The 27,286-nt window shown below is 38.2% G+C and overlaps 1 protein-coding gene across 6 annotated transcripts in view; it reads right to left on the bottom strand.

Moving 5' to 3' along the window:
- The window catches only part of LOC127430173 (arf-GAP domain and FG repeat-containing protein 1-like), a 43,431-nt gene that overhangs the window by 14,629 nt on the left and 1,516 nt on the right, over positions 1–27,286 (bottom strand). For all 6 annotated transcript variants that reach the window (XM_051679733.1, XM_051679736.1, XM_051679739.1 and 3 more), the window contains exons 2-5: positions 11,072–11,165; positions 3,640–3,755; positions 1,970–2,132; positions 1,219–1,378 (exon numbers count right to left, since the gene is read on the bottom strand). In XM_051679733.1, the coding sequence (XP_051535693.1) occupies positions 1,219–1,378; positions 1,970–2,132; positions 3,640–3,755; positions 11,072–11,165 (533 nt within the window). The remainder of the gene's footprint in view (positions 1–1,218; positions 1,379–1,969; positions 2,133–3,639; positions 3,756–11,071; positions 11,166–27,286) is intronic.

The following is a 27,286-nucleotide window of genomic DNA, read 5'->3' as shown; positions in this document are numbered from 1 at the left end:
GCAACATTGTCAATAAGTCTATCGCAGCATGATGGAAAGAAGGACCAGAGCACCAAAAATATTGTTGGTAATTTAAAAGAAAAACAAACCTAACAAAACTAATAAAGACAGGCAGTAGTGCAACTAGGTCTGGGAGATATGGCTACAAAAATGATATCTCAATATTTTTCAGCTTTTGACGATATTATATATATATATATTCTGTATATCTCTCGATAATTATGTATTTGCTTTTAAATGCCATTAAAAGTGTTTTCTTAATCAAAAGAGTCACCATTTCAACCAAATTTTTTAAAGCATGAAATAAAAATCTAATGAAGAATAAAAAATAATGAAGGCATGCTTTCCATGGTTTTTCACTAAATTAACACAAGAAAGATTAATCATTAATTTAGATGCACCAATAAAACAATACAGTAATAAAAAGCAATGTTTACTTATATATATATATATATATATATATATATATATATATATATATATATATAAAAGTGAACACTTTAAATTGTATTATAATACAATATAATTCAGAATGATTATTATTATGAAGATTACATTTGTTTTGTATAATAGTAATATATTTTTGCCGTATTTACTTCACCTGTAGCTTTTATTTTGGCGGAACGCTGAAAGTCCACTGCAGTATCATTGTGTATTTCATAGTTTGCAGTGTTGCTCTTTACAAATCTGGAGAAATCCTGTCACCTTCTTTTCTGTGATACTGTGTCCCGTTTTTAAATTTGTGTAATAACTTGTAGCGGTTACAAATTTGTTTGAAATTGCGTGAATGTGTAAACCTGCAATGCTTTGCTTTCACAATTCATGCGAACTGCTCCGAGACGGCTGAAAAGAGTGAATCATGAGCCCAGCACACGCGCACACAGAACAGCGTGTGACCCATTCACTCTAAAGCGCACACAGACCACGTGTGCAGACAGACATGACAATACTGAGATTGTGGTGTTATTTTGATGAATTGTGCAACCCTAAGGGATAGTAAAATTAGTCTAATGACGCGCTCTTTAGGAAACATAATGGGCAAATAAAAAGCACACCACAATCATCTCTATATTTACAATTAATTTTCTATCACCAGAAAATAATTGTGATAATGTTGTGAATATTCAATATACCGCCAGGCCCTAAGTGCGACTGTTAGCACAGATTTTCAGATGACTGTTTCTTGGCTTGTTAGCGGATGTGCGAGTGTGTCCTCACCCGAATGACTGTTGAAATGTGCGAAGTTGGCAAAGTTTGTGTTGCCTGTGGACTGCGAGTGCGGAGGTGCGAAAATGTCGCCACCCAGATCGCGGAGCAGATCGAACTTCCTGTCCTGATTCTGCTGTTGGGTCAGCTGAGTGCGCGACACAACCGGAGACTGAAAGGGACAAAAAAAAAAGCACAAGCAAAGCCTGTCAATATTAACATGTTGAGAAACATCTTTGAGCTCATATGTGTCATGAACATTGTTTCAGGTCTGATGATTACATAAAGCTCATCCTTGATGCATGAAAAGCATGTAAAGTCAACACAATATGGGACTGCAATCTCATTCTACTTCCTTAATAACAAATTTCCAAGAAAAACAAGATGTTCACTGAAAAATGTAGGGCTGGGCTTTATTTTATACATCGGAAATTGACTGGATCATGAAAAGTGGGTGTTCCATACCAGAATGGAGCCACATCTCAAAGCAAGTTTGCTAAAACAATGCCTAAAATATGGTCCAGGTGACAATAGCAGAAAGTTTTTTCAGAGGCAGAGTTATTATTTTTAAATTAAAGATTACACAAAGGCAACCATTACTTTTTTTTGGAATAATATGCACTAATGAATCGAGCAAGACCAGGAAAATTCATTTAAGAACGTAAATATTGAGTCCATTGGGTACATTTTGATTTCATGTTGACTTTAACCACAAGTGTCATATACTTAGATACCAGTACATGTCAGTGGTTTGAGGTGTTACCTGGCTGGGTGTGTTTTTGTTGAGGTGTAAACTGGGCACTGACTCCCCCAGTAAAGTTTTGAGAGGTCGAACCTCTGGGGTGCTACTGGTGCTGCTAGCAGACGAACCAGATATAGACGCATGAACTGATGCCACTGTCTTAGCCTGTTCTGGAGGAACATACCTGAGAGAGAAAAAAAGACATATTTATTGTTTATTATATTAAAGATAAAGATTTGATGCATTTCATCTTTTTCAATTGATAATTTGTTTATGTTTTTAATTTGGTTTCATAATTTAAGTATGTTCTTTTGCACTGTATTCTTTGAAAGCAGCAAGGCTGCAACTGTTTTGGCAGTAAAGCACTTCAAAACTGAAAAACAATGGTATGGGTAGCTGACACTATTTAAATCAAGATTTTGGGGGAAAAAATTATATGAATGTATGAGGTAAAGTGTATATCTTAGATCTCTATTTCTTCTTTTTAAGTAAAAATGTTTTACCATTTTTAAAATCACCTTTATGCCTTCATTAGTTCATGTTTTTTAAAGAGATAGTTCACCCAAAAAGATCCATTTTCTCATCATTTACTCACCCTCGTGTCATCCCAGATGTGTGATTTTCTTTCTTCTACTGACCACAAATTAAGATTTTCTAGAAGAATATCTCAGCTCTGTAGGTCCATTCAATCCAAGTGAATGGTGACCAAAACTTTGAGGCTCCAAAAAGCACATAAAGGCAGCATAAAAGCTATCCACACGACTCTGGTGGTTTAATCCATGTCTCTTGAAGCGATCTAAATGGTTTTAGATGAGAATACACCAAAATACTACTCCATTTCCACTATAATTCTTGACATCAGCAGTCTCCTTGGCGATCATGATTTCAAGCTCGATTACACTTCCTAGCACCAGCTATCACTCTGCGTATGCGTCATGCACTAGGAAATGTAATCGAGCCTGAAATCATGATCGAGTCTAGAGACTGCACTGGCAAGATGTACAATGAGAAGGGAGTTACATTTTGGTCTGTTCTCACCCAAAAACAATTCTATCGCTTCTGAAGACATGGATTTAAATACTGGAGTCGTGCCTTTATGTGCTTTTTGGAGCTTCAAAGTTCTGGTCACCATTCACTTGCATTGTGAGGACGTACAGAGTTATATATTCATCTAAAAATCTTTTGTGCTCTGCAGAAGAAAGAAAGTCATACACATCTGGGTGATTAATGATGAGCTAATTTTCACTGTGGGGTAAACTATACCTTTATGGTCCTGTGGTGTGACAAATTCATTTTTAAAAGTACAAATAATTAATATAATGTTTCAATTAATATGAGGTCATAATACTGTTGCTGAAAGCATAACAATTATAAAAGAATTAGTCAAATGCTTTTTAAAATATTTTCAGATGGAGTAAATAGCATGTCACACTGCAGGACATTAACTTTACAGTATTTCATGTTAATTACAAGGTGAGGCATTTATTTTCTATTTTTAATGACTCCAAGAAAAAATATATGCCCATGCAAATCTAACTCTACAGATGCACAGACAACACTATTATAGTTACAGCAAATACCAGGAAATCAATCCCTATGACACACTACAAGAGTAAAAACATACAAAACAAGACCACAACATCTTAACCAAAGCCTAAACTGAACAAAACACACAGTCTGCATTTTCTCACCATCTCTTTTTCTCGTACTTGTCCTGAAGAAACTCTTTGACTTTCTGAGGTTCTCTGAAGTCAGGGATAGCCAAGGTTCTGTCGTCATAGAGACCGAGCCATATCTGTTTGCATACCTGCATTTGCGTAGTACAAAAACACAGATAGAGAGACACAGAGAGAGAGAAATAGAGAAAAATAGACTATTAGACATCTCCTTTTGTTTCCCCAAGGAGCATCTACTTGGAGAAAATGTTTTTTTGGATATGAGTGCAAGATGAGTCATCAATATTTTTGGTGCAGTTGTGATGATCTCAAAATAAGCTGACATGGACTAAAAGTCTTGATTTCATGGGGTTTTTAAAAGCAACTCAAGTGTCACTTTAATTCTCCATTTATTAGAAAGAGAAGACAGACAAATCTTTCAAACAGACAATATCTTTTTCTCACTGCCTCACTTGTGCACACACCCGTAAGCCAAAAAAAAAAATCATTGTACTTACAATGCAGACATTCGTACTAAAGAAAGTCTCACTTCTGAATGCGCGCGCATGCGCACACACACTCTCTCTCTCTCTAGAGGGAAACAGAACCCTCAAGACGATATTTGAGAAAACAATAACAAGTCTAAATGGTGAGCCAAACTTACCCACACACACACACACACAGATTTGATATTTGTCAAAGTGAAAGGTTTTGCAACTAGGACATGTTGTGTGTGTGCCTCACAGCGCCTAAGACAGGGCCTTTGTTTAGACACAATCAATACAGACAACACACACACTTTAGAAACAGTGGTACCAGCTTATTAATAATGTATAGCAAAACCAGAGTAAGGACACACACATTATCCCTTCACTTCTTCAGATGAGTTGTACAAACACTGAGGGAAGTGAATTATGACCCTCAAATCTTACTACATTAACATTGTGTTTGCATGAATTAGGTGTGCTGGTTTAGTTTGGCTCATTCAAGTGAAAAAAGCCAAAAACGGACCCAGAATCAGCTCCTCTGCCTTTAACACAGTGCTTGGAATGGAATACTAACACACTGTGCCAAGTGCATACTACAGAGAACAAATTTTAAATATAGTAGCCTAAGCACTATGCAATATGCAACAATAAAGATTTTAGACTACAGCAGAGGTGCAAGAGGCGTCCAGATGTCATCTCGGTTAAAGCTGTTAAAATTTACACTAAATTCTGTGTCAAACTGTTTAAACATTTCGGGTTCTAATAGAGAATGAGTCACAAAAGAAACATTAAAAATTCAGCTGATTGCAGTTCATTCATTAAACACCATTTCAGGTTATAAAGGGAAAGTTCACCCAAAAAAGAACCTGTATGGCTTTCTTATGTGAAACACAAAATGTTAAAAAATTATATCTGCTTTTGTGTTCCATGGAATAAAGTCATACAGTTCTGAAACAACAACTGAACGAATTTTCATTTTTTGGGTGAACTATCCCATCAATTTATTTTTATTTTTATTTTTTGCTTGACACCCATCAGTTCACATTTAGTCTTGATGTACACTGGCGGCCAAAAGTTTGGAATAATGTACAGTTTTGCTCTTATGGAAAGAAACTGGTACTTTTATTCACCAAAGTAGCATTCAACTGATCACAATGTATAGTCAGGACAATAATAATGTGAAAAATGACTATTACAATTTGAAAAATACTTAAAAATGTTATCATTCAAAAACCCTCCACGTGCAGCAATGACAGCTTTGCAGATCCTTTGCATTCTAGCAGTCAATTTGTCCAGATACTCAGGTGACATTTCACCCCACGCTTCCTGTAGCACTTGTCATAGATGTGGCTGTCTTGTCGGGCACTTCTCACGCACCTTACAGTCTAGCTGATCCCACAAATGCTCAATGGGGTTAAGATCCATAACACTCTTTTCCAATTATCTGTTATCCAATGTCTGTGTTTCTTTGCCCACTCTAACCTTTTCTTTTTGTTTTTCTGTTTCAAAAGTGGCTTTTTCTTTGCAATTCTTCCCATAAGGCCTGCACCCCTGAGTCTTCTCTTTACTATTGTACATGAAACTGGTGTTGAGCGGGTAGAATTCAATGAAGCTGTCAGCTGAGGACATGTGAGGCTATTTCTCAAACTAGAGACTCTGATGTACTTATCCTCTTGTTTAGTTGTACATCTGGCCTTCCACATCTCTTTCTGTCCTTGTTAGAGCCAGTTGTCCTTTGTCTCTGAAAACTGTAGTGTACACATTTGTATGAAATAATTTTTTGGCCATTTCAAGCATTGTATAGCCTTCATTTCTCAAAACAATGATTGACTGATGAGTTTCTAGAGAAAGCTGTTTCTTTTTTGCCATTTTTGACCTAATATTGACCTTAAGACATGCCAGTCTATTACATACTGTGGCAACTCAAAAACAAACACAAAGACAATGTTAAGCTTCATTTAACAAACCAAATAGCTTTCAGCAGTGTTTGATATAATGGCAAGTAATTTTCTAGTACCAAATTAGCATGATTACTCAAGGATAAGGTGTTGGATTGATGGCTCCTGGAAATGGGGCCTGTCTAGATTTGATTAAAAATGACATATTATTCAAATAGTGATGGTGCTGTTTTTTACATCAGTAATGTCCTGACTATACTTCAGTTGAATGCCACTTTGGTGAATTAAAGTACCAATTTCCTTCCGAAACAGCAAAATCTGTACATTATTCCAAACTTTTGGCCGCCATTGTATGCTTGTACATAGCTACACCTCAGCTATGATCGAAACTTAATGCAACAAACAGGGATTGAGAAAGAGTGATGAACCAGGTTCAGGTCCCTGTATATGAAGTATCTTACTCAACAGGATGTGTAGGTAATACCTGAAATATTCTGAACATATCAGTTTAGAGAGACTTAAAAGTATTACTTTTTAACTTCAGTGTGATCAGGCTAGAGAACCTCTGTGAAACCATATAAAACAACTTGATAAAACAAAAAATGTGTGCACACACGAACAAAGCTCATTCTGAAATTCATCACGATTTTAAAAGGGGGTTCATTGAGCGTGTGTGGAATGAGACACAGAGTGTTCAAATAAGACTCTTCTCGGCATGCACACATCATTTCCAGCTCATCCTCGTAAATCAGGCCTCACGAGACCTGGAAAAAATCCCAGGAATGTTAAGTTAGAGTGGGGTTAGAGCAGAGACAAAGAAGCAAGAGTAAAAAGTAAGATAAAAAGTAGTTTGATCATTGTCAGTTCGAAGAAGATCTCAGAGTAATAAATCTAGACTACAGAACATTTTACCACACCTGCTTAATCAAAACAAAACAAACATAAAATGGTGAGTCTCAAAAAAATCTGTCAAGAAAATATCCTGGTAATATTTAACACCAAATACAAAAATAAAAACTAAAACAATTTGAAATTATATTTAGCAAAATGATAATGTCACCTAAGTTTGGAACCATAATTATTTATACATTTTTTGCGTGATGACTACTTTCAGGACACTTAAGTGCATTTTAACACGAAATTTTAACCTAACACGTTCAAGGTTTTACTTTTACTATTATTCCCAGTGTTTTCAATGATGATTCTCATTACTGTGACAGTCAAATTTTTACTGTATTACAGTAAAAAAGCTGCTGTTGTACAATTTTCTATTTGAAATCAACAAAAATGTAATGCAGTAGCAGATGAATACTGATGTACAAATACTTTACAATTTAAATAATATATCATTTTCTTGCATTAATGTTCTTGCAACAATGAGAATGTGCATCACTGTAATTTAAATATTCCTTGACAATTTTACATCAGCAGTGTCTTGACATTATTCTTAAGAATTTTGAAGCAATTCATGTAAACCTAAGAGGGCTATTTCAAAGTCTGTTAAAAGTGCCATACTTCCTGCTGCCATTTGGTGGTGTTATGATGACCGTGACCCATAATAGCCACAACAATGTTATCAGCCCATTACCAAACATACAGCTGAATTTTTATCAAAATCACACTATGCATACAGAAGATATAAGGCACTTCCTGTTTCACATTTTCACCATAAATTTATTGCTGTGCCATGGCACAATTTAGCATCTACAATGTCTTGGCATGATGTTGCACAAATTTGGTGCCAGTCACATGAATCGCCTAGGAGGAGTATTTAAAAGTTCAGAGCTTGCGATTTTCAGAAAATCCAAAATGGCTGACTTCCTGTTGGGCGGAGCTAATGACTATAATAATGAAAGATGTTCGGCTTTATGAGAACTATATGTATGTACCAATTTTGGTGATTGTAGGTGAAAATGAGGGTGCTACAGAGCCCCCCTTACAAGCCCATTTTCAAGGGGGCACTACAGAGCCCCCCCCCGCAACTTTGACCATCCTTATGGCCGACAACTCTGATGTGTGTGCAAAATTTCAAGAGTTTTCACACATGTTAAGTACCCCAAAAGTACCAAAAACCTTGAAAGAAGAATAATTCTTAGAAGAACAACAGGGCCTCTACACTTTCAGTGCGTGGGCCCTAATAATAAACCTTAGAAGAATAGGGCCTCCGCACTTTCAGTGCTTGGGCCCTAATAATAATAGTCCTTAGAAGAACAATAGGGCCGCAGGAAAACTTCTGGCTAGATATATAAAACAGAGATAGATTTTTCTACCATTCCCTCAGTGAAATCTGTGGGTGGTGAAATATTTACCTCAGCCATTGATATTAACAATGCTTTTAAAGAATTCTATTTTGATATCTATAGTTCCACGTCTTCATCTACTGATAAAGATATTAGAAACTTTGTGGAACCATTAGAACTTCCTAAACTGACGGCGGAGCAAAAAAATTCTCTTGATTCTGAGAACCTTGGAGGAGCTTGGTGAGGTAATTAAGGCCTTGCCTACAGGCAAAGCTTTGGGGGCCAGATGGCTTTGTCACTGAATTTTTTATATCTTATGCTACAGAATTGGCTCCACTTTGGCTAGAAGTTTATACCGAATCATTAAAGAATGGAAAGCTTCCGCCAACCATGACACAAGCCCGGATCAGTCTGATTCTTAAAAAGGACAAAGATCCAAGTGAGTGTAAGAGTTACTGTCCAATTTCCCTGATCCAGTTAGATGTTAAAATATTGTCCAAAATTCTGGCTAACTGACTGAGTAAAGTTATGACAACTCTTATACATATAAATCAGGCGGGGAATATTCAGGGCCACAGTTCTTCTGATCCCATTAGGCGTTTCATCAATATCATGCGGCCAGTGGCGAATGATCAGACTCCGGTCGCTGCTATCTCACTTGTTGCCGAAAAGGCATTTGATATGGAAGACTGGGATTATCTTTTTAAGATTTTGGAAATATACGGGTTCGGGAATACTTTTATTGGATGGATTAAGTTACTTTATAGACACCCGGTACCAGCGGTACAAACAAATGGATTAATTTCAGGTTATTTTACTCTGGATGGGGCACCCGGCAGGGTTGCCTTCTTTCCACATTATTGTTCTATCTTGCCCTGGAACCATTAGCAGCCGCGATAAGAAGGGAAGATGATTTTCCAGGGGTGGCGGCGGGAGGTATGGCGCATAAGCTTTTGCTTTATGCTGATGATATTTTATTATTCGTCTCAGACCCCACTAGATCTATGCCTTGCCTCCACAGAATTATTAATTCCTTTTCTAAATTCTCAGGATGCAGAGTCAACTGGTCTATATCCGAAGCTTTGGCTGTGACAACGTACAGCCGGGCGCCTTTCAGTGGCCCAAACAGGGCATTAAGTATTGGGGCATTTTATTCCCAGCAAATTTGTCTGATTTAGTTAGAGTTAATTTTGACCCCTTAATAAAAAGGTTTTCAAGAGTGGACAGGTGGGCTTCATTACATTTATCTATGATTGGGAAGGTTAATGTTATTAAAATGAATTTATTCCAAAATTTAACTACCTGTTACAATCTCTCCATGTAGAGGTCCCCCTCTCTTATTTCAAGCAATTTGATAGCATAGTGAAGTCCTTCATTTGGAATGGTTAATGTCCCAGATTACATTTCAATAAGTTACATAGGCCGATTGACAAAGGTGGGCTAGGCCTACCCAAGATCTTGTTTTATTATTATGCATTCGGTCCCAGACATTTGGCTCATTGGTCTCTTCCACCTGAGAGAGCCCCTCCCTAGTTTTGTATTGAACAGGAAGTTCTGGCCCCTATTTTGCCATTGCAAAGCCTTTCTATCAAACTAACCGGAGAAGTTAAGTTACACACCGTTGTCTCGCATTTGCACTCGGTGTGGACAAAAGTGTCCAGAGTGTTTAATTTGGATATTTATTTAAATGTTGCCTCGAGCATATGGCTGAACCCAAATTATGTATCAGCAAGTCCCTTTTTGTTGGTCAGAGTGGATCGGGAGGGAGGTTACTACACTTGGTGACCTATATGAGAGTGGAGTGTTGAGATCCTTTGAAAATTTGGTTCAACAATTTGGGATTCCCAGATCTCAGTTCTATAAATATTTACAGCTGCGCCACCTGCTCTGTACTGTTTTTGGGAGTAGTTTACACCCCCCTAAAGTGGCAGATACTCTGGGAGTGGTGATTACTGCTATTGGAAAAGGTCATGAGGCATCAGTGTATTACTCCCTGCCAATTCAGAGTCTGGAGGATGGAACTTCACCTTCTCTTAAGAGATTATGGGAAAAAGATTAAAACTTGGTATTGGAGGAGGGAGTGTGGGCTAGGATTCTAAATAAAATCAAGTCTGCATCTAGAGATGCAAGGGTGCACCTTATCCAATTCAAGATTTAACAGAGTCTATTGGACCCCCTCTAGACTGTATAGGCTTGGTCTTAAAGACACACCCACCTGCTGGAGATGTCAATCAGAAGATGGAGACACAACCCAAGTCTTTTGGGGATGTGTCAAGATCCGAGAATTTTGGTTGAAGATTCAGATTTTTATGTGTGAGGTATTGGGCACTCAAATTTTATTTTGCCCCAGACTCTGTATTTTAGGTGATGGGGCGGTCATTAATATGGAGAATAAGCACATAAAAAACTGGGTCATAACTAACATTATGATCGCCAGACAGCTAATTTTAAGGGGTTGGAAGTCAGCTGGAGCACCCCTTTTTCAGGAGTGGTGTTCGGAGATGTGCAGGGTGGCAGCTTTTGAAGAGGGGCCATCCAGAAGACTGGGGAATTTAGACTTGTTTGTGGGGAAATGGGGCAAATATCTGGCTTTTTTGGAGGGCTCTAGGGGAGGGACAGTGGAGAGAGAGGTGTAGTGGATGTGTGTGATTATTATATATTTTTTTGTTTTGTTTTTTTGTCTATAATTATGTAACCACTGGGGTGTTGTTGGGGGACCATTAGCCTGTAAATCAATAACTCACTGGCGTCAAGACGTCAGTGCAAACAGTCCACACATATGAAGACACCTTCACCGTGTAAAACACTACCACATTCTTTTAACAACGCCGTCATCAATTACCTCATTTCCGTGCTTCTGTAGAAATTCTATTTCCTGTTGCATAAAGGTCGTCATGGATATGGACTTCACTCTGTGGGGGGGATTGAGGCCTCGTCTGAAGGGGGAGATAGAGAGAGATATTAGACAAAAGGGTAATGGCTTAATTAAATAAAGTGTTGTAAATCGCCTGTATTTGTGCTTTCTCTCTGTAAATCTTCAATACAAATCTGCCTGTTACACACAGATCTAGGACAAGGACAACAAAGTCAGACTGCTTGGCACCTCGCTCGGTGTGTGTGCGTAGAGAGAATGGAAGTGTATGTGTGTACAATGTGGGAGAGACTGATAGTGTAAAAGAGAGGTGAGCTCATTCTGTCTTCAAATCATATTAGAATGATCGTTTTTACGAGTTTAGCACACATATGAATGCCACTATAATAATTTCATTACCAGTGGGAAACGTAGGACCCAAACCAACCAGGGCTGAGTTTCCCAAAAGCATCATAACCACTGATATATACATAGAACTGGATCGCTGATGCAATGTTAAACTGCCAGCAGGAGGTGAAGCCACCAGAAGTGTTTGAGCAGCCATCATAGTATGCCCAACCACTCATAGAGCGTCAATGAAAACACCCCCGTTTCACCGTCTCTGACCTGCTGATACGACAGTTGCATTTCGCCCTCTAGTGACAATCAGGTTTAAATGTTTAATTAGCTTGTTATTGATAATATTTGTTATGAGGGAGAAGATATACACAGATTGCGATGTCAGAGCATTCACCTGCCCCAGTGTTCAGCTTATCAGTACAGCACAACAATCACCAAAGGAAGCAGCAAAACTGTCCACACGTTGTAATGCAAGTAGGAAAAGCTGTAATATCTGCTTGTTTAGGGTGACAATACGTCCTCACCCCTGAAAGGCACTTTAAAAAAGTCAGACCGGGATTTCTAAATCACCTTAAATGCCCGGGATTTGCTTGTTTTCACATTGAAGTGCTCTCTGTAGTCTGTTTAATTAATTGTCGTCCAGTCGAACCCATATCAGTTTAATTTTAACCAGCTTTGCTTTGCTTGTCTCCCTCAATCTCAGTGCCCGCTGCGCGTGACAGAGGGAGAGCGTGCGCTCTTGTTCAAGTGACCAGTGTTGCCAACTAGTTCAATGGAAAGTAGCTAAAGCCTGTTCGAAATGTCGCTAAATGACATCATACGCTAATTAGCATATTCGTGACGTCATCGCGTCTCATTTGCATTTTGCATAGTGTCCGCCCTTTAAATGTGTTTGCTTCTCTGTGCTTACCGTACATACTGTAATACCCTATTAATTCCCTATATCTATCAATCACTCAGAGAGAAAGTTAGAAGCGACAGAAACTTTCTTATCTTTTCTTTCACACAGCGCTCAGCCATAACAAACCACTATGTGCATATTTACAAAAATTCATTATTTTATTGTCTAAGTAAGTGTCTGAATTCAGAGAGTTCAGAAACAGGAATGAACAACTGTCTAAAAATCTCTTGTGATTAAGTGCATGAAAAGAATAAAAATAAACGGTCAAATTAAACTCTTTAAATTTAAAACAAATGGGAGCAAACAATACAGATTCGTGATTGGTCCTTGACAACGCTGTTTGCACATGCGTGGCTCATTCACGTCTATGTCAGCTGATTGTGCTGCTCCGCCTTCTCAGTGCTCACCTCTCTCTCTCTGTCAGTCTCACTGAACAGAGTAGACGCAGAGAGAGGTGTGCCTCCGAGTCTGGGCAGGAAATCAAGACCACGCGCTCGTGGGGCAGTACTGGCGACTTTCTTCTACGGATGGTAGCTAAGGTTTGTCCAAAAAGTCGCTAGATTTGTCGCTAGGTGCTTTTTTGAATAAAAGTCGCTAAAGAGGTCTGAAAAGTCGCTAAATCTAGCGACAAAGTCGCTAAGTTGCTAACACTGCAAGTGACCACGAGAACAAAGCACTTTTTGATAAAAACATAAAACAAGTAACTCTGAACAAACACTTCGATGTTCACAATAAATAAGTCTGAAAATGTCTGTTTGTATCTTTCCTCAGTTTCAGTGAACTTGTTTACATTCAGCTGATCTGTTCACTGATGAAGATTATTAGAGGTGGATACTGTTTGATATACAGTAGATATACGTAACTTGCTCGGACTTTCAAGAAACAAGAAAAATTCAGACTTTAAATAAATAAATAATTACATGTGCAGGATGTTTGCATTGTAGGGATGTACATGCAGATTTCAGATATAAAATCAGTGACTGAATGACTAATGTTTACTCGCTGAAATTAAATGATTTGCTATTAGGTCAACAGGGACATTGGAATGTTTGGGCATAGCAATATGGCGGCGCAGTGGCGCACTGATATGACGTCATGAGCAATTCAGTCATATATATATCAGTGTTCGTAACCCTAAGGAGATCATAGAAACCATTGACGCCAATGGTCTCCATACGATCAACTTAAGCTTGTGATGCTTTTGGGAAAAGCAGCCCAGCTCTGAGGTGAATCACAACATTACAAACTTTAATTTGAAGCAAAGCAAGTTTTTGATATTTGGACAAAAAGACAAAAAGGTACAAGACTGTATACTTAACATCTTTAATGAGGAAATTAACTACAATCCCATGAAGCATTGTGAATGACGTAATTAATTAAAAGTGATGGAAAAATATAAATCTATTTATTTAAAGCTGTTGATTTTAAGTATAGAAAATTTATTTTTAAGTTTATTGCAAAATATTCAGATACACAAATATATAAGTAGTTTAAGAGTGTAGGGAGACCAATTCAACTGGGTCATTTTGAGTGCGTCATGAAAGGGGGTGGTCGCTTCTGAGCTCTTTTTATACGGTTTGAATACCAAAATTCTCTGGAGGATTTTTTTTGCAGGTACTCAGCTATTAAACATGATTTTTTTTTTTTATAACTGAAATTAAATTAAATAATACAAACTGATGGCTTCAACAGAACCATATACCATCAATTAGCAACCTCTGAGATCACAGTAGGTCTGTCTTTAAAGACTTATAAGTTATAGTTAAAAATCAACTGGATAGTTGCATAAGATGCCATGTTTGATGTCTGGTTTACAGAGTGTGGGCATAACCACTTCCGGTTTCGCCGGACGCCAGTCCAGAGACGGCTAAAAATGGCATTTTATATGAGGTGTTTACAGAAGAGAGATTTAAAACTGTAGCATCGCAATGAAGACACTTGAAGCCGATCTCATAAACAGTGTGTTTATTTAAGGCTGTTCTCGGCCACAGCCACGCAATAAGGCCCAAACATACTCTACGCAAGTACGTGAATGCAGACGCACCTTGCTACGCAAATTCGATTTCATGGGTCAATGCGTTGCGAAACGTGTCAGCGCTCAATTCATAACACAAGTATGCACTGCCTTCTCAGCGTTGCTGCAAGGGGCGCTAGGACGGATTTTCTTCTTTCAATCAACAATTATCATGGCGGACTCGGGAAGCAATTTGAGTTTAATCTTTTCGAAAAATATATACGACATTTTGTCCCCAGTTCATTCAAACGAACTCTCATTCAAAGTCTCTCCCCACTCCTCAACTATCGACTCATCTACAACATACAGGCTAAATCCGAAAACTTATGCAGCTGACTTGCTGCCCACTCAGTTAATGGCTTAACTGACAGCTGTTCTGAATTAATGGAACTCTTAAGGAAACTTGTCTCAGAACAGTTTGAAAAGCACCTCATTTTCATCCTGCCTCCGTATACAGCCTCCGAAGGCAGAATATTCCTGGTTTCGGACACAGCACCGGTTTTGTGGTCACGCCTAAAATATCTATTGCCCTCTTAGTGGCAATAGAGCGCATGTAATGTATGTACAACGGGACCACGCGTTGGCTAAGTGCTCGCGTCTGCGTACTTGCTTGAAGTATGTTTCGGCCTATACACTCTGTAACTGTTAAGAGAAGCACACTTAAAACAACGGTGAACCCCTTCTGCCCAAAGTGTCCCCTGTTCACAAATACACTAAACATTCAGCCCAACTTTTTTGGTAACAATAAGGTTCAGTTCTTAAACACTGGTTAATGCATTTGGTATAATGAACTTACAATGATAACTATTTTAGAGCATTAATCTTGGTTAATGTTTCATTTAAATATGCAAGTGTTCGTTGTTAATTAACATTAGTTGATATGCCCCATGTTAATGTGTAGATAGAAATGAACATTAATCAAGGTTAATAAATGCTATAAACGTATTTTTAATTGATATTTCATGTTAGCTATTACATGTTGACGTACAGAACCTTATTGTAAAGTGTTACCCACAATTTTAACACTATTTACTTCATATCATTGGTGAGCTCGTCGCTGCTGGTTGAGGCACACAACAATGTAAAGTTAATGTTATCTCCTGTTGCTGATGGATCACTCTCCTTTCTTTCTTTACTTGTAAACATGCTCATGTTGATCTCAACCAAGTCTCTAACAAGTCTCCTTTGGAAGTTTCTTCTCAAAGCGACCCCTGACACCACGATCACACCGTATGTTCTCACTCAGTTTCAATGAGTGCTCATATGACGTGATGTAAACATGCACACACTGCTGTAGTGAAAGCTCACAGTCACCATCATGTACAACTAGCCAATTTGCCTATGAAGAAAATAATTTGAATTTTTACTTCTAGAACCTAACTGTTGCACTCTATTACGCACCTTAAGCTCCTTTGCTCTTTATTTTGTTGAACTAGTTCTAAAAAAGCTTCTGTATTTTTTTTAAAGAGAAGATGAAAGAATGTCAAATATGAAATTACTCAATGCGTCCATTTTATTACATGGTAACTAAAACTTAAGAATAGAACTCTTAAGTACTGTAGGAACTTCCAATGTGGACTTGAAGGCAGCATAACCAAATGAGAAAAAAAGAAGACCATTTGAATAGGGGGACCATCTGATTATCCAATGTGCCTATAAAGGAGTGTATGTGTGTTTATTCGTCAGACACATGATCTTTGAACACTTGAACTTTGAATGCCCAAGAGCAATTTAAACACGTGTGTGAGAGCTGCCCATTAGAAAGCCTGTTTCCTTCCTGTATTTACCCTGTTAACATGCCCAAATTTGCTCTCTAGGGATTTCTGAGCATATACTGCAGGACACTCTGCTTATAGTGCACTTATGATTCTTTTTGAATGATTTTTTGATTCATTTTAGAGCTTCACAGACCCAGTCCACTTTAATTATATATGTTCTGCTGAATATATATACAGTTGTGCTCAAAAGTTTGCATACCCTGGCAGAAACTGTGAAATTTTGGCATTGATTTTGAAAATATGACTGATCGTGCACAAAAACTTTTATTTAAGGATAGTGATCATATGAAACCATTTGTTATCACATAGTTGTTTGGCTCCTTTTTAAATCATAATGACAGAAATCACCCAAATGGCCCTGATCAAAAGTTTACATACCCTTGAATGTTTGGCCTTGTTACAGACACACAAGGTGACACAAACAGGTTTAAATGGCAATTAAAGGTTAATTTCCCACACCTGTGGCTTTTTAAATTGCAATTAGTGTCTGTGTATAAATAGTCAATGAGTTTGTTAGCTCTCACTTGGATGCACTGAGCAGGCTAGATACTGAGCCATGGGGAGCAGAAAACAACTGTCAAAAGACCTGCGTATCAAGGTAATGGAACTTTATAAAGATGGAAAAGGATATAAAATATATCCAAAGCCTTGAAAATGCCAGTCAGTACTGTTCAATCACTTATTAAGAAGTGGAAAATTCAGGGATCTTTTGATACCAAGCCAAGGTCAGGTAGACCAAGAAAGATTTCAGCCACAACTGCCAGAAGAATTGTTCAGGATTCAAGCAAAAACCCACAGGTAACCTCAGGAGAAATACAGGCTGCTCTGGAAAAAGACGGTGTGGTTGTTTCACACCAATCATGTAATCCCAGTTGTGTATGACTTTCTTCAGCAGAACACAAATTAAAAATTTTAGAAAAATATCTCTGCTCTGTAGGTCCATACAATGCAAGTGAATGGTGATCACCTTTGTAGTTCCAAAAATGACAAAGGAAACCATAAAAGTAATCCATACAACTCCAGTAGTTAAATCCATATCTTCAAAATTGAAGTCCTTTTTTTACTCCAAATCTCCACTTTTACATCTGAAATTCAAATGTGGTGCCTGTTTAGTTTCATTTTCACATCTGAAAGTGAAAGTTAAAGTGGAGAGTAAAAAAAGGACTTAAATATTAATCTGTTTCTCACCCACACCAGACCCAGTCTTGCTTTTGAAGATATTGATTTTAAACAGTCATATGGATTACTTTCATTTATGTGATTTTTGGAGCTGCAAAGGTCTGACCACCATCACTTGCACTGTATGAACCTACAGAGCTGAGATATTTTTCTATAAATCTTAATTTGTGTTCTTCTGAAGAAAGAAAGTCATACACATCTGAGATAGCATGAGGGCGAGTAATTGATGAGACAATTTTAATTTTTGGGTGAACTATCCCCTTTAAGTAACTCACCTTATCTCTGACACACATACACATGCCTGTTTCTATAAGAAACAAATGGGAAGGAGTGTTTAGAAAGTGTGCAAGTATGGAAAAGACATTTAGTGCTGCTCTGACGTCTCTGTGCACAGAAACATGTGACAGTTCAATTGACACCTGAGCTGCAACAGATGTTCAAAGCTCTGTTCACACAAACACAACCCCTCGAAACCCCCAAAAGGCTCATGCATGCATGCCAGCACACCACTTTTGCTATAATGATTCTGACCTGTTTGCATGTGGGAATGTGTAAGCATGCTGTTAAATTCCCCCCAAAACACTTTTGCATCTCTGGGGACAACACCTGTAACTACTGCAGCATTATACTGCGAGTGTGTGTGTGTGTGTGTGTGTGTGTGTGTGTTTATCCCCATGGCAATGTGAGGCATTCAGAGTCTAATTCTGAAGGGCATAAACAGAGAGGCCTTGGTAAGATTAGACCGATGCTAAATTATTTACATGGCCTACAGCAGACCATTGGCACTGGGTTGGGAGTGTGTAACAATGGCACTCAAGAACCGTCAGGCCTCGCTAACCGTTAAAACTTCCTCAAGCTGAAAGTCTAACCAATTTTATGATACTCACAGATACCTCTAAGTCACCGGTCACTTTCATTGCATATTTTTGCAATACATTCTGCCTAACATCTCCTTTAATGTTCCATGTAACAAATAATATGGGTTTGAACTAACCTGAGGGTGAGTAAATGACAGATTTTTCATTTCTGGCTGAACTATCCCTTTAAATGTATAAACATTTGTATTCTATTGAAAAATCACCTAATAGAAACAAAATAACCACCTTTACACCCATCTTGGCCGACTTTGCCAAATGAATGACCCTGACACTCCAACACAAATACTGAGAAAAACAGTCCTGATTCCATGTGTACTGGGTTACTTGTCTTTGTTCAGTGTGATTTTTTATTTTTATTTGATGAAATAGTTGCTGCACAGAGCAGTGTTCAAATGAGCGCTGATGGTTTGTTTAAAAAGAGAATGAGAGTTAGTTAACGGAGCCCAAGACCAGCGCTTACGATGCGAGTCGAAGTAGTTGTTTAACAAAAAAATTAATTTATATGAACGTATAATGAACTAATACTATATTTGCTCAAGACTAAGGCAGAAGGTAAGGGAAAGAAAGCCTTAGTCACCACTCACTTTCCTTGTATGGAAAAAAAAAAAAAAAAGGCAATGAAAGTGAATGGTGACTGAGGCTGTCAGTCCTTAACATTCTGCCTAACATTTCCATTTGTGTTTCACAGAAGAAACTCAAATGGGTTTGGAACTACATGAGGGTGAATAAATTATAACAGTATGTTTTTTTTATATTTAATAAAGTTCAATCTCTTCCCAGCATGAAATGTCATATGCCTCGACAACAACGTGTGATGTAAAACACTGATCAAATTTAAGAAAAGAGGGTAGCGAAGGAATTAGAGATAGCGAGAGAGAGGGAGTCAGAAAGAGATATTGTGATAGTGAATGAGTAAAGAGAGAAGAATGGAGTAAGCAAGAGAGAGAGACAGTGAGATTGAGTCTGTGAGTAAGACAGGGTAACTGGGAGACAGAAGGACCCACCCTGTGCTGGAATGTGTTTACCCAGTAACTGACCCTGCTATAAAACCAACAGGGAAGTGTTTGTGGATGACTTTACTTCACCCTCATTCCCTCCTCAGGTAGCTTTCCTCTCTCACAGACCAGATCATCTGTGTTCCTTCTCAGAGATTCAAAAGGATTACAGTTCAGACTTCGGATGAGTGGTTGACTGATTTGGGATTTCCTGTGGCCTATAATGAGCCTGTTTACCTGTACACGAATATGCTGATCACTCCCAAAAATCACCTTATTTTAAAAATCTGACAAAGCAAGAAAACCGTAGCACATCCCTAATATAGGGTGAAAAATTCTTCCAAAATAAAACTATTTAATGAGCAAACAAAACATTACCATTAAAAGAAACACTTACGTTACACAATATTTACTCAAAAGTCACTAAAAAACTTGAAATACTGAAGTTATTTTGAAAGTGTGACAAAGGTGGACCACTATTGCTCAGACAAATTTACCAACACAGCAAAAAATTTAGCTGTAATCATTGCATCAAATCTCAAGCTCAGATTTCTGGCCTACTGTGATTTTAAACTCTTAATTGAGCGAGTATTTGAAAAGTGTGAGTGGACTGATAGATTTTCACACATACAGTCAAGACTGAAACTCTGACAAGCTCTGAAGTGAGAGGACAATGTGTTCATCCCTTTCCAACTGTTTCCACTTCCTGTTGCACATGCAGACCATGTGCTGATGTAGCAAATGCTTTACATATACTTCCTGTTGAAAGACATATTTATTCTCATCATTAAATTAAGTTGAAACAACAAGATTTAAATGGCAGATCTGAGTTAAAGGTATAGTTCACCCAAAAATGAAAATTCTCTCATTTACTCACCTTCATTATATCCCAGGTGTGTATGACTTACTTTCTTCACCAGAACACATTTGAAGAAAAATAAAAAAAATATCTTGGCTCAGTAGGTCCTTAAAGCAAGTGAATGGAGATTTCTCTTTTGAAGTTCCAAAAATCACAGACAGTCAGCATAAACTTCATCCATACGACACCAGCTGTTATATTTATGTCTTCTAAAGTGACACAATCGCTTTTGGTGCGAAAAATATAAATATTTATGTACTTTTTTTAACTTTAAATCATGCTTCCAGTCGGTAGCGATTCATTGAGACACGCGAGAACTGCCACACGTGCGTCACAGCCGGAAGAGCAGCGCTGTTAACAAATGAGGAACGCTGTACAGTAGCTTGGTTGATTTTGGTTTAGATCTGTTATTATCTGTTTCAATACTCACAATGGTGCATTTGTGTGCTTATCCTGGATGTCTCAACCGAGTGGAGATGCGAGATTACCTTGGTATCCACGGCAACGTGAACGCGTCACATGAGAGACCACTTAGACTCCACCTTCACCTGAAGCATTGGATTATAGTTAAAAAGTACTTAAATATTGATTTTTTCACACCAAAAAATGATCGTATCACTTTAGAAGACATTAATTTAACCGCTGGAATCGTATTGATGACATTTATACTGACTGTCTGTGATTTTTGGAGCTTCAAAGGAGAAATCGCCATTCACTTGCATTTTAAGGACCTACTGAGTTAAGATATGTTTCTAGTTTTCTTCAAATGTGTTCTGGTGAAGGAAAAAAAGTCAGACACACCTGGGATGACATGAGGGTGAGTAAATAATGAGAATTTTCATTTTTGGGTGAACTATCCCTACTTGCATCTATCTACCTTATCACCAAGTTAAGTGAACTTAATTACACATTTTGGAGACGCCATTACTCAATTCAATTGAGGGGATGAATTTACTTTATAAATTGAGTCAACCTTTTTTTTAGGGTTTTCACTATGCTGAACAGAAACAGAATTCAGCCCATCATCTGGATAAGCAGAACAGCAGAATCTGTTCATTCAGTTCTTCATTAAAAGGATTAAAACAAGGAATCATTGGCACACTTCTGAATCCACACAAGGCCTGAGGATCATCTCCCCAAGCAAATGACCTAATTAGAAAAAAAAAAATAATAATAATAATAATTCTGCTTGGCACCCCATAGCACATACAGTGCATCCGGAAAGTATTCACAGCGCTTCACTTTTTCCACAATTTGTTATGTTACAGCCTTATTCCAAAATGGATTAAATTCATTATTTTCCTCAAAATTCTACAAACAATACCCCATAATGACAACGTGAAAGAAGTTTGTTTGAAATCTTTGCAAATTTATTAAAAATAAAAAAAAAATAAAAAAAACGGGAAAAAAACACATGTACATAAGTATTCACAGCCTTTGCTCAATACTTTGTTGAAGCACCTTTGGCACCAATTACAGCCTCAAGTCTTTTTGAGTATGATGCTACAAGCTTGGCACACCTATTTTTGGGCAGTTTCTCCCATTCTTCTTTGCAGGACCTCTCAAGTTCCATCAGGTTGGATGGGGAGCGTCGGTGCACAGCCATTTTCAGATCTCTCCAGAGATTTTCAATTGGGTTCAAGTCTGGGCTCGCCACTCAAGGACATTCACAGAGTTGTCCCGTAGCCACTCTTTTGTTATCTTGGCTGTGTGCTTAGGGTCGTTGTCCTGTTGGAAGATGAACCTTCACCCCAGTCTGAGGTCCAGTGCGCTCTGGAGCAGGTTTTCATCAAGGATGTCTCTGTACATTGCTGTATTCATCTTTTCCTCGATCCTGACTAGTCTCCCAGTTCCTGCCACTGAAAAACATCCCCACAGCATGATGCTGCCACCACCATGCTTCACTGTAGGGATGGTATTGGCCAGGTGATGAGCGGTGCCTGGTTTCCTCCAAATATGACGCTTGCCATTCAGGCCAAAGAGTCCAATCTTTGTTTCTCATGGTCTGAGAGTCCTTCAGGTGCCTTTTGGCAAACTCTAGGCGGGCTGTCATGTGCCTTTTACTGAGGAGAGGCTTCCGTCTGGCCACTCTACCATACAGGCCTGATTGGTGGCGTGCTGCAGAGATGGTTGTTCTTCTGGAAGGTTCTCCTCTCTCCACAGAGAAATGCTGGAGCTCTGTCAGAGTGACCATCGGGTTCTTGGTCACCTCCCTGACTAAGGCCCTTCTCCCCTGATCGCTCAGTTTGGCTGGGCGGCCAGCTCTAGGAAGAGTCCTGGTGGTTCCAAACTTTGTCCATTTACGGATGATGGAGGCCACAGTGCTCATTGGGACCTTCAATGCGGCAGAAATTTTTCTGTACCCTTCCCCAGATCTGTGCCTCAATACAATCCTGTCTCGGAAGTCTACAGACAATTCCTTGGACTTCATGGCTTGGTTTGTGCTCTGACATGCACTGTTAACTGTGAGACCTTATATAGACAGGTGTGTGCCTTTCCAAATCGTGTCAAATCAACTGAATTTACCACAGGTGGACTCCAATCAAGTTGTAGAAACATCTCAAGGATGATCAGTGGAAACAGAATGCACCTGAGCTCAATTTTGAGTGTCATGGCAAAGGCTGTGAATACTTATGTACATGTGATTTTTTTCGTTTTTTTATTTTTAATAAATTTGCAAAGATTTCAAACAAACTTCTTTCACTTTGTCATTATGGGGTATTGTTTGTAGAATTTTGAGGAAAATAATGAATTTAATCCATTTTGGAATAAGGCTGTAACATAACAAAATGTGGAAAAAGTGAAGCACTGTGAATACTTTCCGGATGCACTGCACTTTAATGACTTAGCACACATACACCGAAAACCACTGATCCATTCACTTTTTTCATAAACTAAACACAATAAAGTGCATACATTACATTTTTGATCATGAAAATGAGAAGCTAAGTATAAACAGTGTATAAATGAAACTGCAAAATACAGAAGAGTGCATTCTCAATACTATTAAAGGGGTCATGACATAAAATTTTCCTTGATCTTTGATATATAAGAGGTCATTGTACTATAAAAACACACGGTAAGTTTCGGCACTGAAAACCTGCTCAACAGAAAAAGAGCATTTATTTAAAACAAGCTCTAGAAATGGGCCATTTGGAATTTGTGGAACTTGTGATGTCACAAGGACCAAATACATCTGCATATGACTGCCAGCAAGACATCAACACCTATTTTTCATCACTGCACCCTTGGCCAAACCCACTGGAGCTCAGACAGTCAGTCACAGGTGAAGAGGAGAGAGATGGGACTGTCATGGTAGATTAATCCGGAGAAGACTTACACAGGACACCTTCATGTGCCTATCTGGATTTAAATGTTTTTCTATATAAACCTGCACTATAATGAATGGCTTTGACCTTTATCATACATCTCACGCCACTTTTAGAAGGCGCAATGTCAAGTTATAACTCCCATCCTGTTTCATCTTGCTGTTTGCTCTCTTGCTGTTGTGCTGCTTTGAAGGCGTCCGTTTTAAGAGTGGTACAAGCGCAACTTTTAAAAACGCGTCTCATTCTGCTGCTGCCATGACTGGGAGAAACACATGTAGTCCTGTGCGTAAACAAACACGGAAGATGTGTGAGATGTCGCTCCTGTGAAGACCAGCTCTCCGCTTTGGCCTGTTGAAGCCGGTTAAAGCACCCCAACATCACCATGGATTGTATTACGCTTACGTGTTCAGAACGTTTCAGCGTGGATTGCTTGTGAACCAGTCACAATATGATTCAAGTTTTGCTAAGGAACTGTTATTGAAAGATGGGGCAGATAAAACACTATTGGACCGCAAAAACATAAGTTTTATAATGTTGTGGAGTTTGTTCATTTCCTTCAGATTGTATAACAAATATGGCTGTATTTGAGGGGCTGCACGAAGTTAGCCAATCATAACAGTGGGTGTTAACATTGAAGTCTTGAAGGCCAGAGAGCTTGAAATTTAGTGTTTCAGACAGAGGGCCAGAGACAGGGTGGAAAAGTATTATACATGACTAAATTATGACTGTTTTGATGCAAAAAAAAAACCATACTAATGTTTTTCCACATTCTGGATTGTATCACGCCCGGCCAACTGCGTTGCCTGTCAAAGTATACTTTTCTGACTGCAAGCAAATTAAGAATGTGTTCAACTGCTTTGAGATACACTTTTAGTACAGTCAATGGTGATGCGCACAGACAAGGACTGCGTCCGCAGGTCGAGACAATCTGTGCCGCTTGCGATCACGGACTGTGCTGATGATGCGAACAACTGAAGTACACGTTTGCCTTTACAGTGCTAAAAAATAACATTTGCTACTGAATTTTTTGAATGCTTTGTGTGAATTTGAGTGCATGGATGGATGTTGCCCAAAGTTTCCTTTCTTGAATTAATTTTGTTAAAATTAAAGGAATAATCCCTTTTCACATTCTTCCACCACTTTTATGATTAGCTCAAGCGATGCCAGTACTTTCCTATCCACTAATAACAAAAATGTTACTGCCAGCCCAGGTGTACTGTCACAGCAGTACCAGAGATGCCAAGTTCTGAAAGTGGAAAATAGTAGCACTTGCCGTAAAATATAGTAGTCTGCCGTAAAAAAAAAAAAAAAATAGAAACACCTGACCAGTAAAAAGATTACCTAGTGAACGCAGCGAGGCGCAATTTTTTTTTCATGATCAGGTGCTGCTAGGTGCTCACCTAAGGAAGAATCAGTTCTGGACTGAAATATTCAACCTCCAAACTTTATCAAAAATAACATCAAAAAGATTTAACAATTTGTATTTATTTTGAATTATTTGCATTTCACTAGATATTTGTATTCTGAACTACAAGTGCTTTGGATTTCAATTTAATTAAATGTCTGTTGTATGGAAAAGTATTTGAAATGCAACTGAGTATACAAAATGCATTTAAAATACTCTTCCATACAACAGACATTAATCTATTGCATTGGTATACACAAACATTGGTACAATTTGCATCATTACCAATTTAAAAGTCTTTTATAAAATAAAACCGATATGATCCGAAACAGCAATTGGAAGATTGTGCTCAACAAAAGTGTTTGCAAAAAGCGTCCCTGCCTTTATCACTGCATCATCTTCGCCTGTACTCACTACAAATTCACTCATAGATTTATGATTTCCAATAGATTTTGCAAATTGTTGATGTTTTTTTGTACCTACATGAGCGATGTAATCGTGACGTCCACCGTGTTTCACTGAGAAGTCAATCCGGCAATATTCACAGTAGGCATGCGAGTCAGAGATTTGACTTGTTTTAATAAAAGGCCATTCTGTAGTGTATTCCTGTCTATATTTCTGGCAGGATAGTCGACTTCTTTTAGATGGAGGAGAGTAGGAAATTGTTTTATATCTGGCTGGTGAAGAAAACTGAACAATTGTACAAGGAAACATTTGCACGGCAGTTCCTCTAGGACCCCCCTACACCGGTTGCCAAGCAACACGGCTCACCGCTACTAGTACGTTAGGTAAAATGGCAGTGAAATATATTATTAAGAATAATATGTATATATAAATAGACAGGAAAACACACATGGTAGCCTGCTGAAACAATGGTTTGTATGTATATTTATAGGCTATATGTATATTTTTTTTTTTTTATATATAACGTTCTATAACGTGTGATATATATATATATATATATATATAATTTTTTTTTCTTTTCCATAGTATCAAACCCTTCGTCGTAGCACCGTATTTTACCCTCCAAAATAGTTGCTACGGCAAAATCGTAGCACTTGGCATCTCTGCAGTACTTCTGGTTTGATTGTAAGAAGACTCCCCTGCTTTAGCTGTCTGACATCTGGTGCATACGCCCCAGTGCAGGGAGCAGATGTCTCTGGTGATGTTAAAGTCATACCAGGAGCTTGTAGTTAGAGAAGAACTAAATTATCTCTTGTGATGCAGTGGATTGACAACTATAGAACATACAGCTACACCTACAAATACAAAAATCGAACCAATAACCATTACTTTTATTATTGACTATTTAAAACTGACACAAAAACACAACTAAATACAAGCACAATCAACTATCAGTCCTCACATCTGGGCTCGGGCTTGTTCAAATACACCTGCTACCACTTCTAGCATCATGTCAGTTCATTCTGATCTTCTCCGCACCCCCGAAGAGTTAAGATAGGACAACAAACTCTCTCTGTACTACTATTATTTGCTCAATACATCACACCCATCCCACTATCCAAGTTATATGAAAGGTGTGGGTGAGAAATTGGTCAATATTTAAGTCCTTTTTTACAATAAATTCTCCTCGCTGACCAGTATGTGGCAATATGTGTCAACAACAAACAAACAAACATGATATCGCCAAAAACAAAAGGCGACGAAGAATGTGAAAATGAAAGTGGTTATTGACAGTAAAAAGGACTTAAATGTTGATCTGTTTCTCACCCACAAATATCATATCACTTCTGAAGACATGGATTTAACCACTGGAGTCTTATGGATAACTTTTACGCTGCCTTTATGTGCTTTTGGACCTTCAGAATTTTGGTCACCATTCACTTGCAATGTGAGGACCTGCAGAGCTGAAATATTCTTCTAAAAGTCTTAATTTGAGCTCAGCAGAAGAAAGTCTTACACATCTGGGATGGCATGAGGGTGAGTAAATTAGAGATTTTTCATTTTTGGGTGAACTATTTCTTTAAATAAAAAGAGACAGTAAACTTGGTCAGTTTTCTTCTTACTCAGAACAAGCATAAAATTAGGGGGTCGCTTTAGCCGGAAGACATGAAGCACCTGAATAGAAAGCAAGTTATCATATTCAAATCCTATAGGCTAAACCAACAATTAAGAACAACTATTCCAAAGGATTTCCCTAATCCATGCTGAAATCCAAGACTAACTGCCATCTTTTATCGTTCAACAACTTCGATGAGTTCATAAAACAAAATATGAATTCTAGGAAATATGGCTGTCAGCCCTTTTCATGCAAAAACCTTTAGACCACACCCACAAAAAGGTAAATAATGAGGTGAAATACATCCTTGATCTAAAGGTGTTTACTTGTTTTTAATAATTTCTTCAATTCAAGCAAATCTTCCAGAGAGGCAATATCACTTGCGATTAATTAAAATGTCATTATTTTAGAAAGCATTTCCAACCTTAATCCAAAATCCCCTGCACTACAGATGCCTCTTACACAACAGGACTGAAACGCTGATACAG

Source organism: Myxocyprinus asiaticus, chromosome 39, assembly GCF_019703515.2.
Source record: "Myxocyprinus asiaticus isolate MX2 ecotype Aquarium Trade chromosome 39, UBuf_Myxa_2, whole genome shotgun sequence".
NCBI classification, from domain to species: Eukaryota; Metazoa; Chordata; class Actinopteri; order Cypriniformes; family Catostomidae; genus Myxocyprinus; species Myxocyprinus asiaticus.
This window is presented reverse-complemented; position numbering and strand designations above follow the sequence as displayed.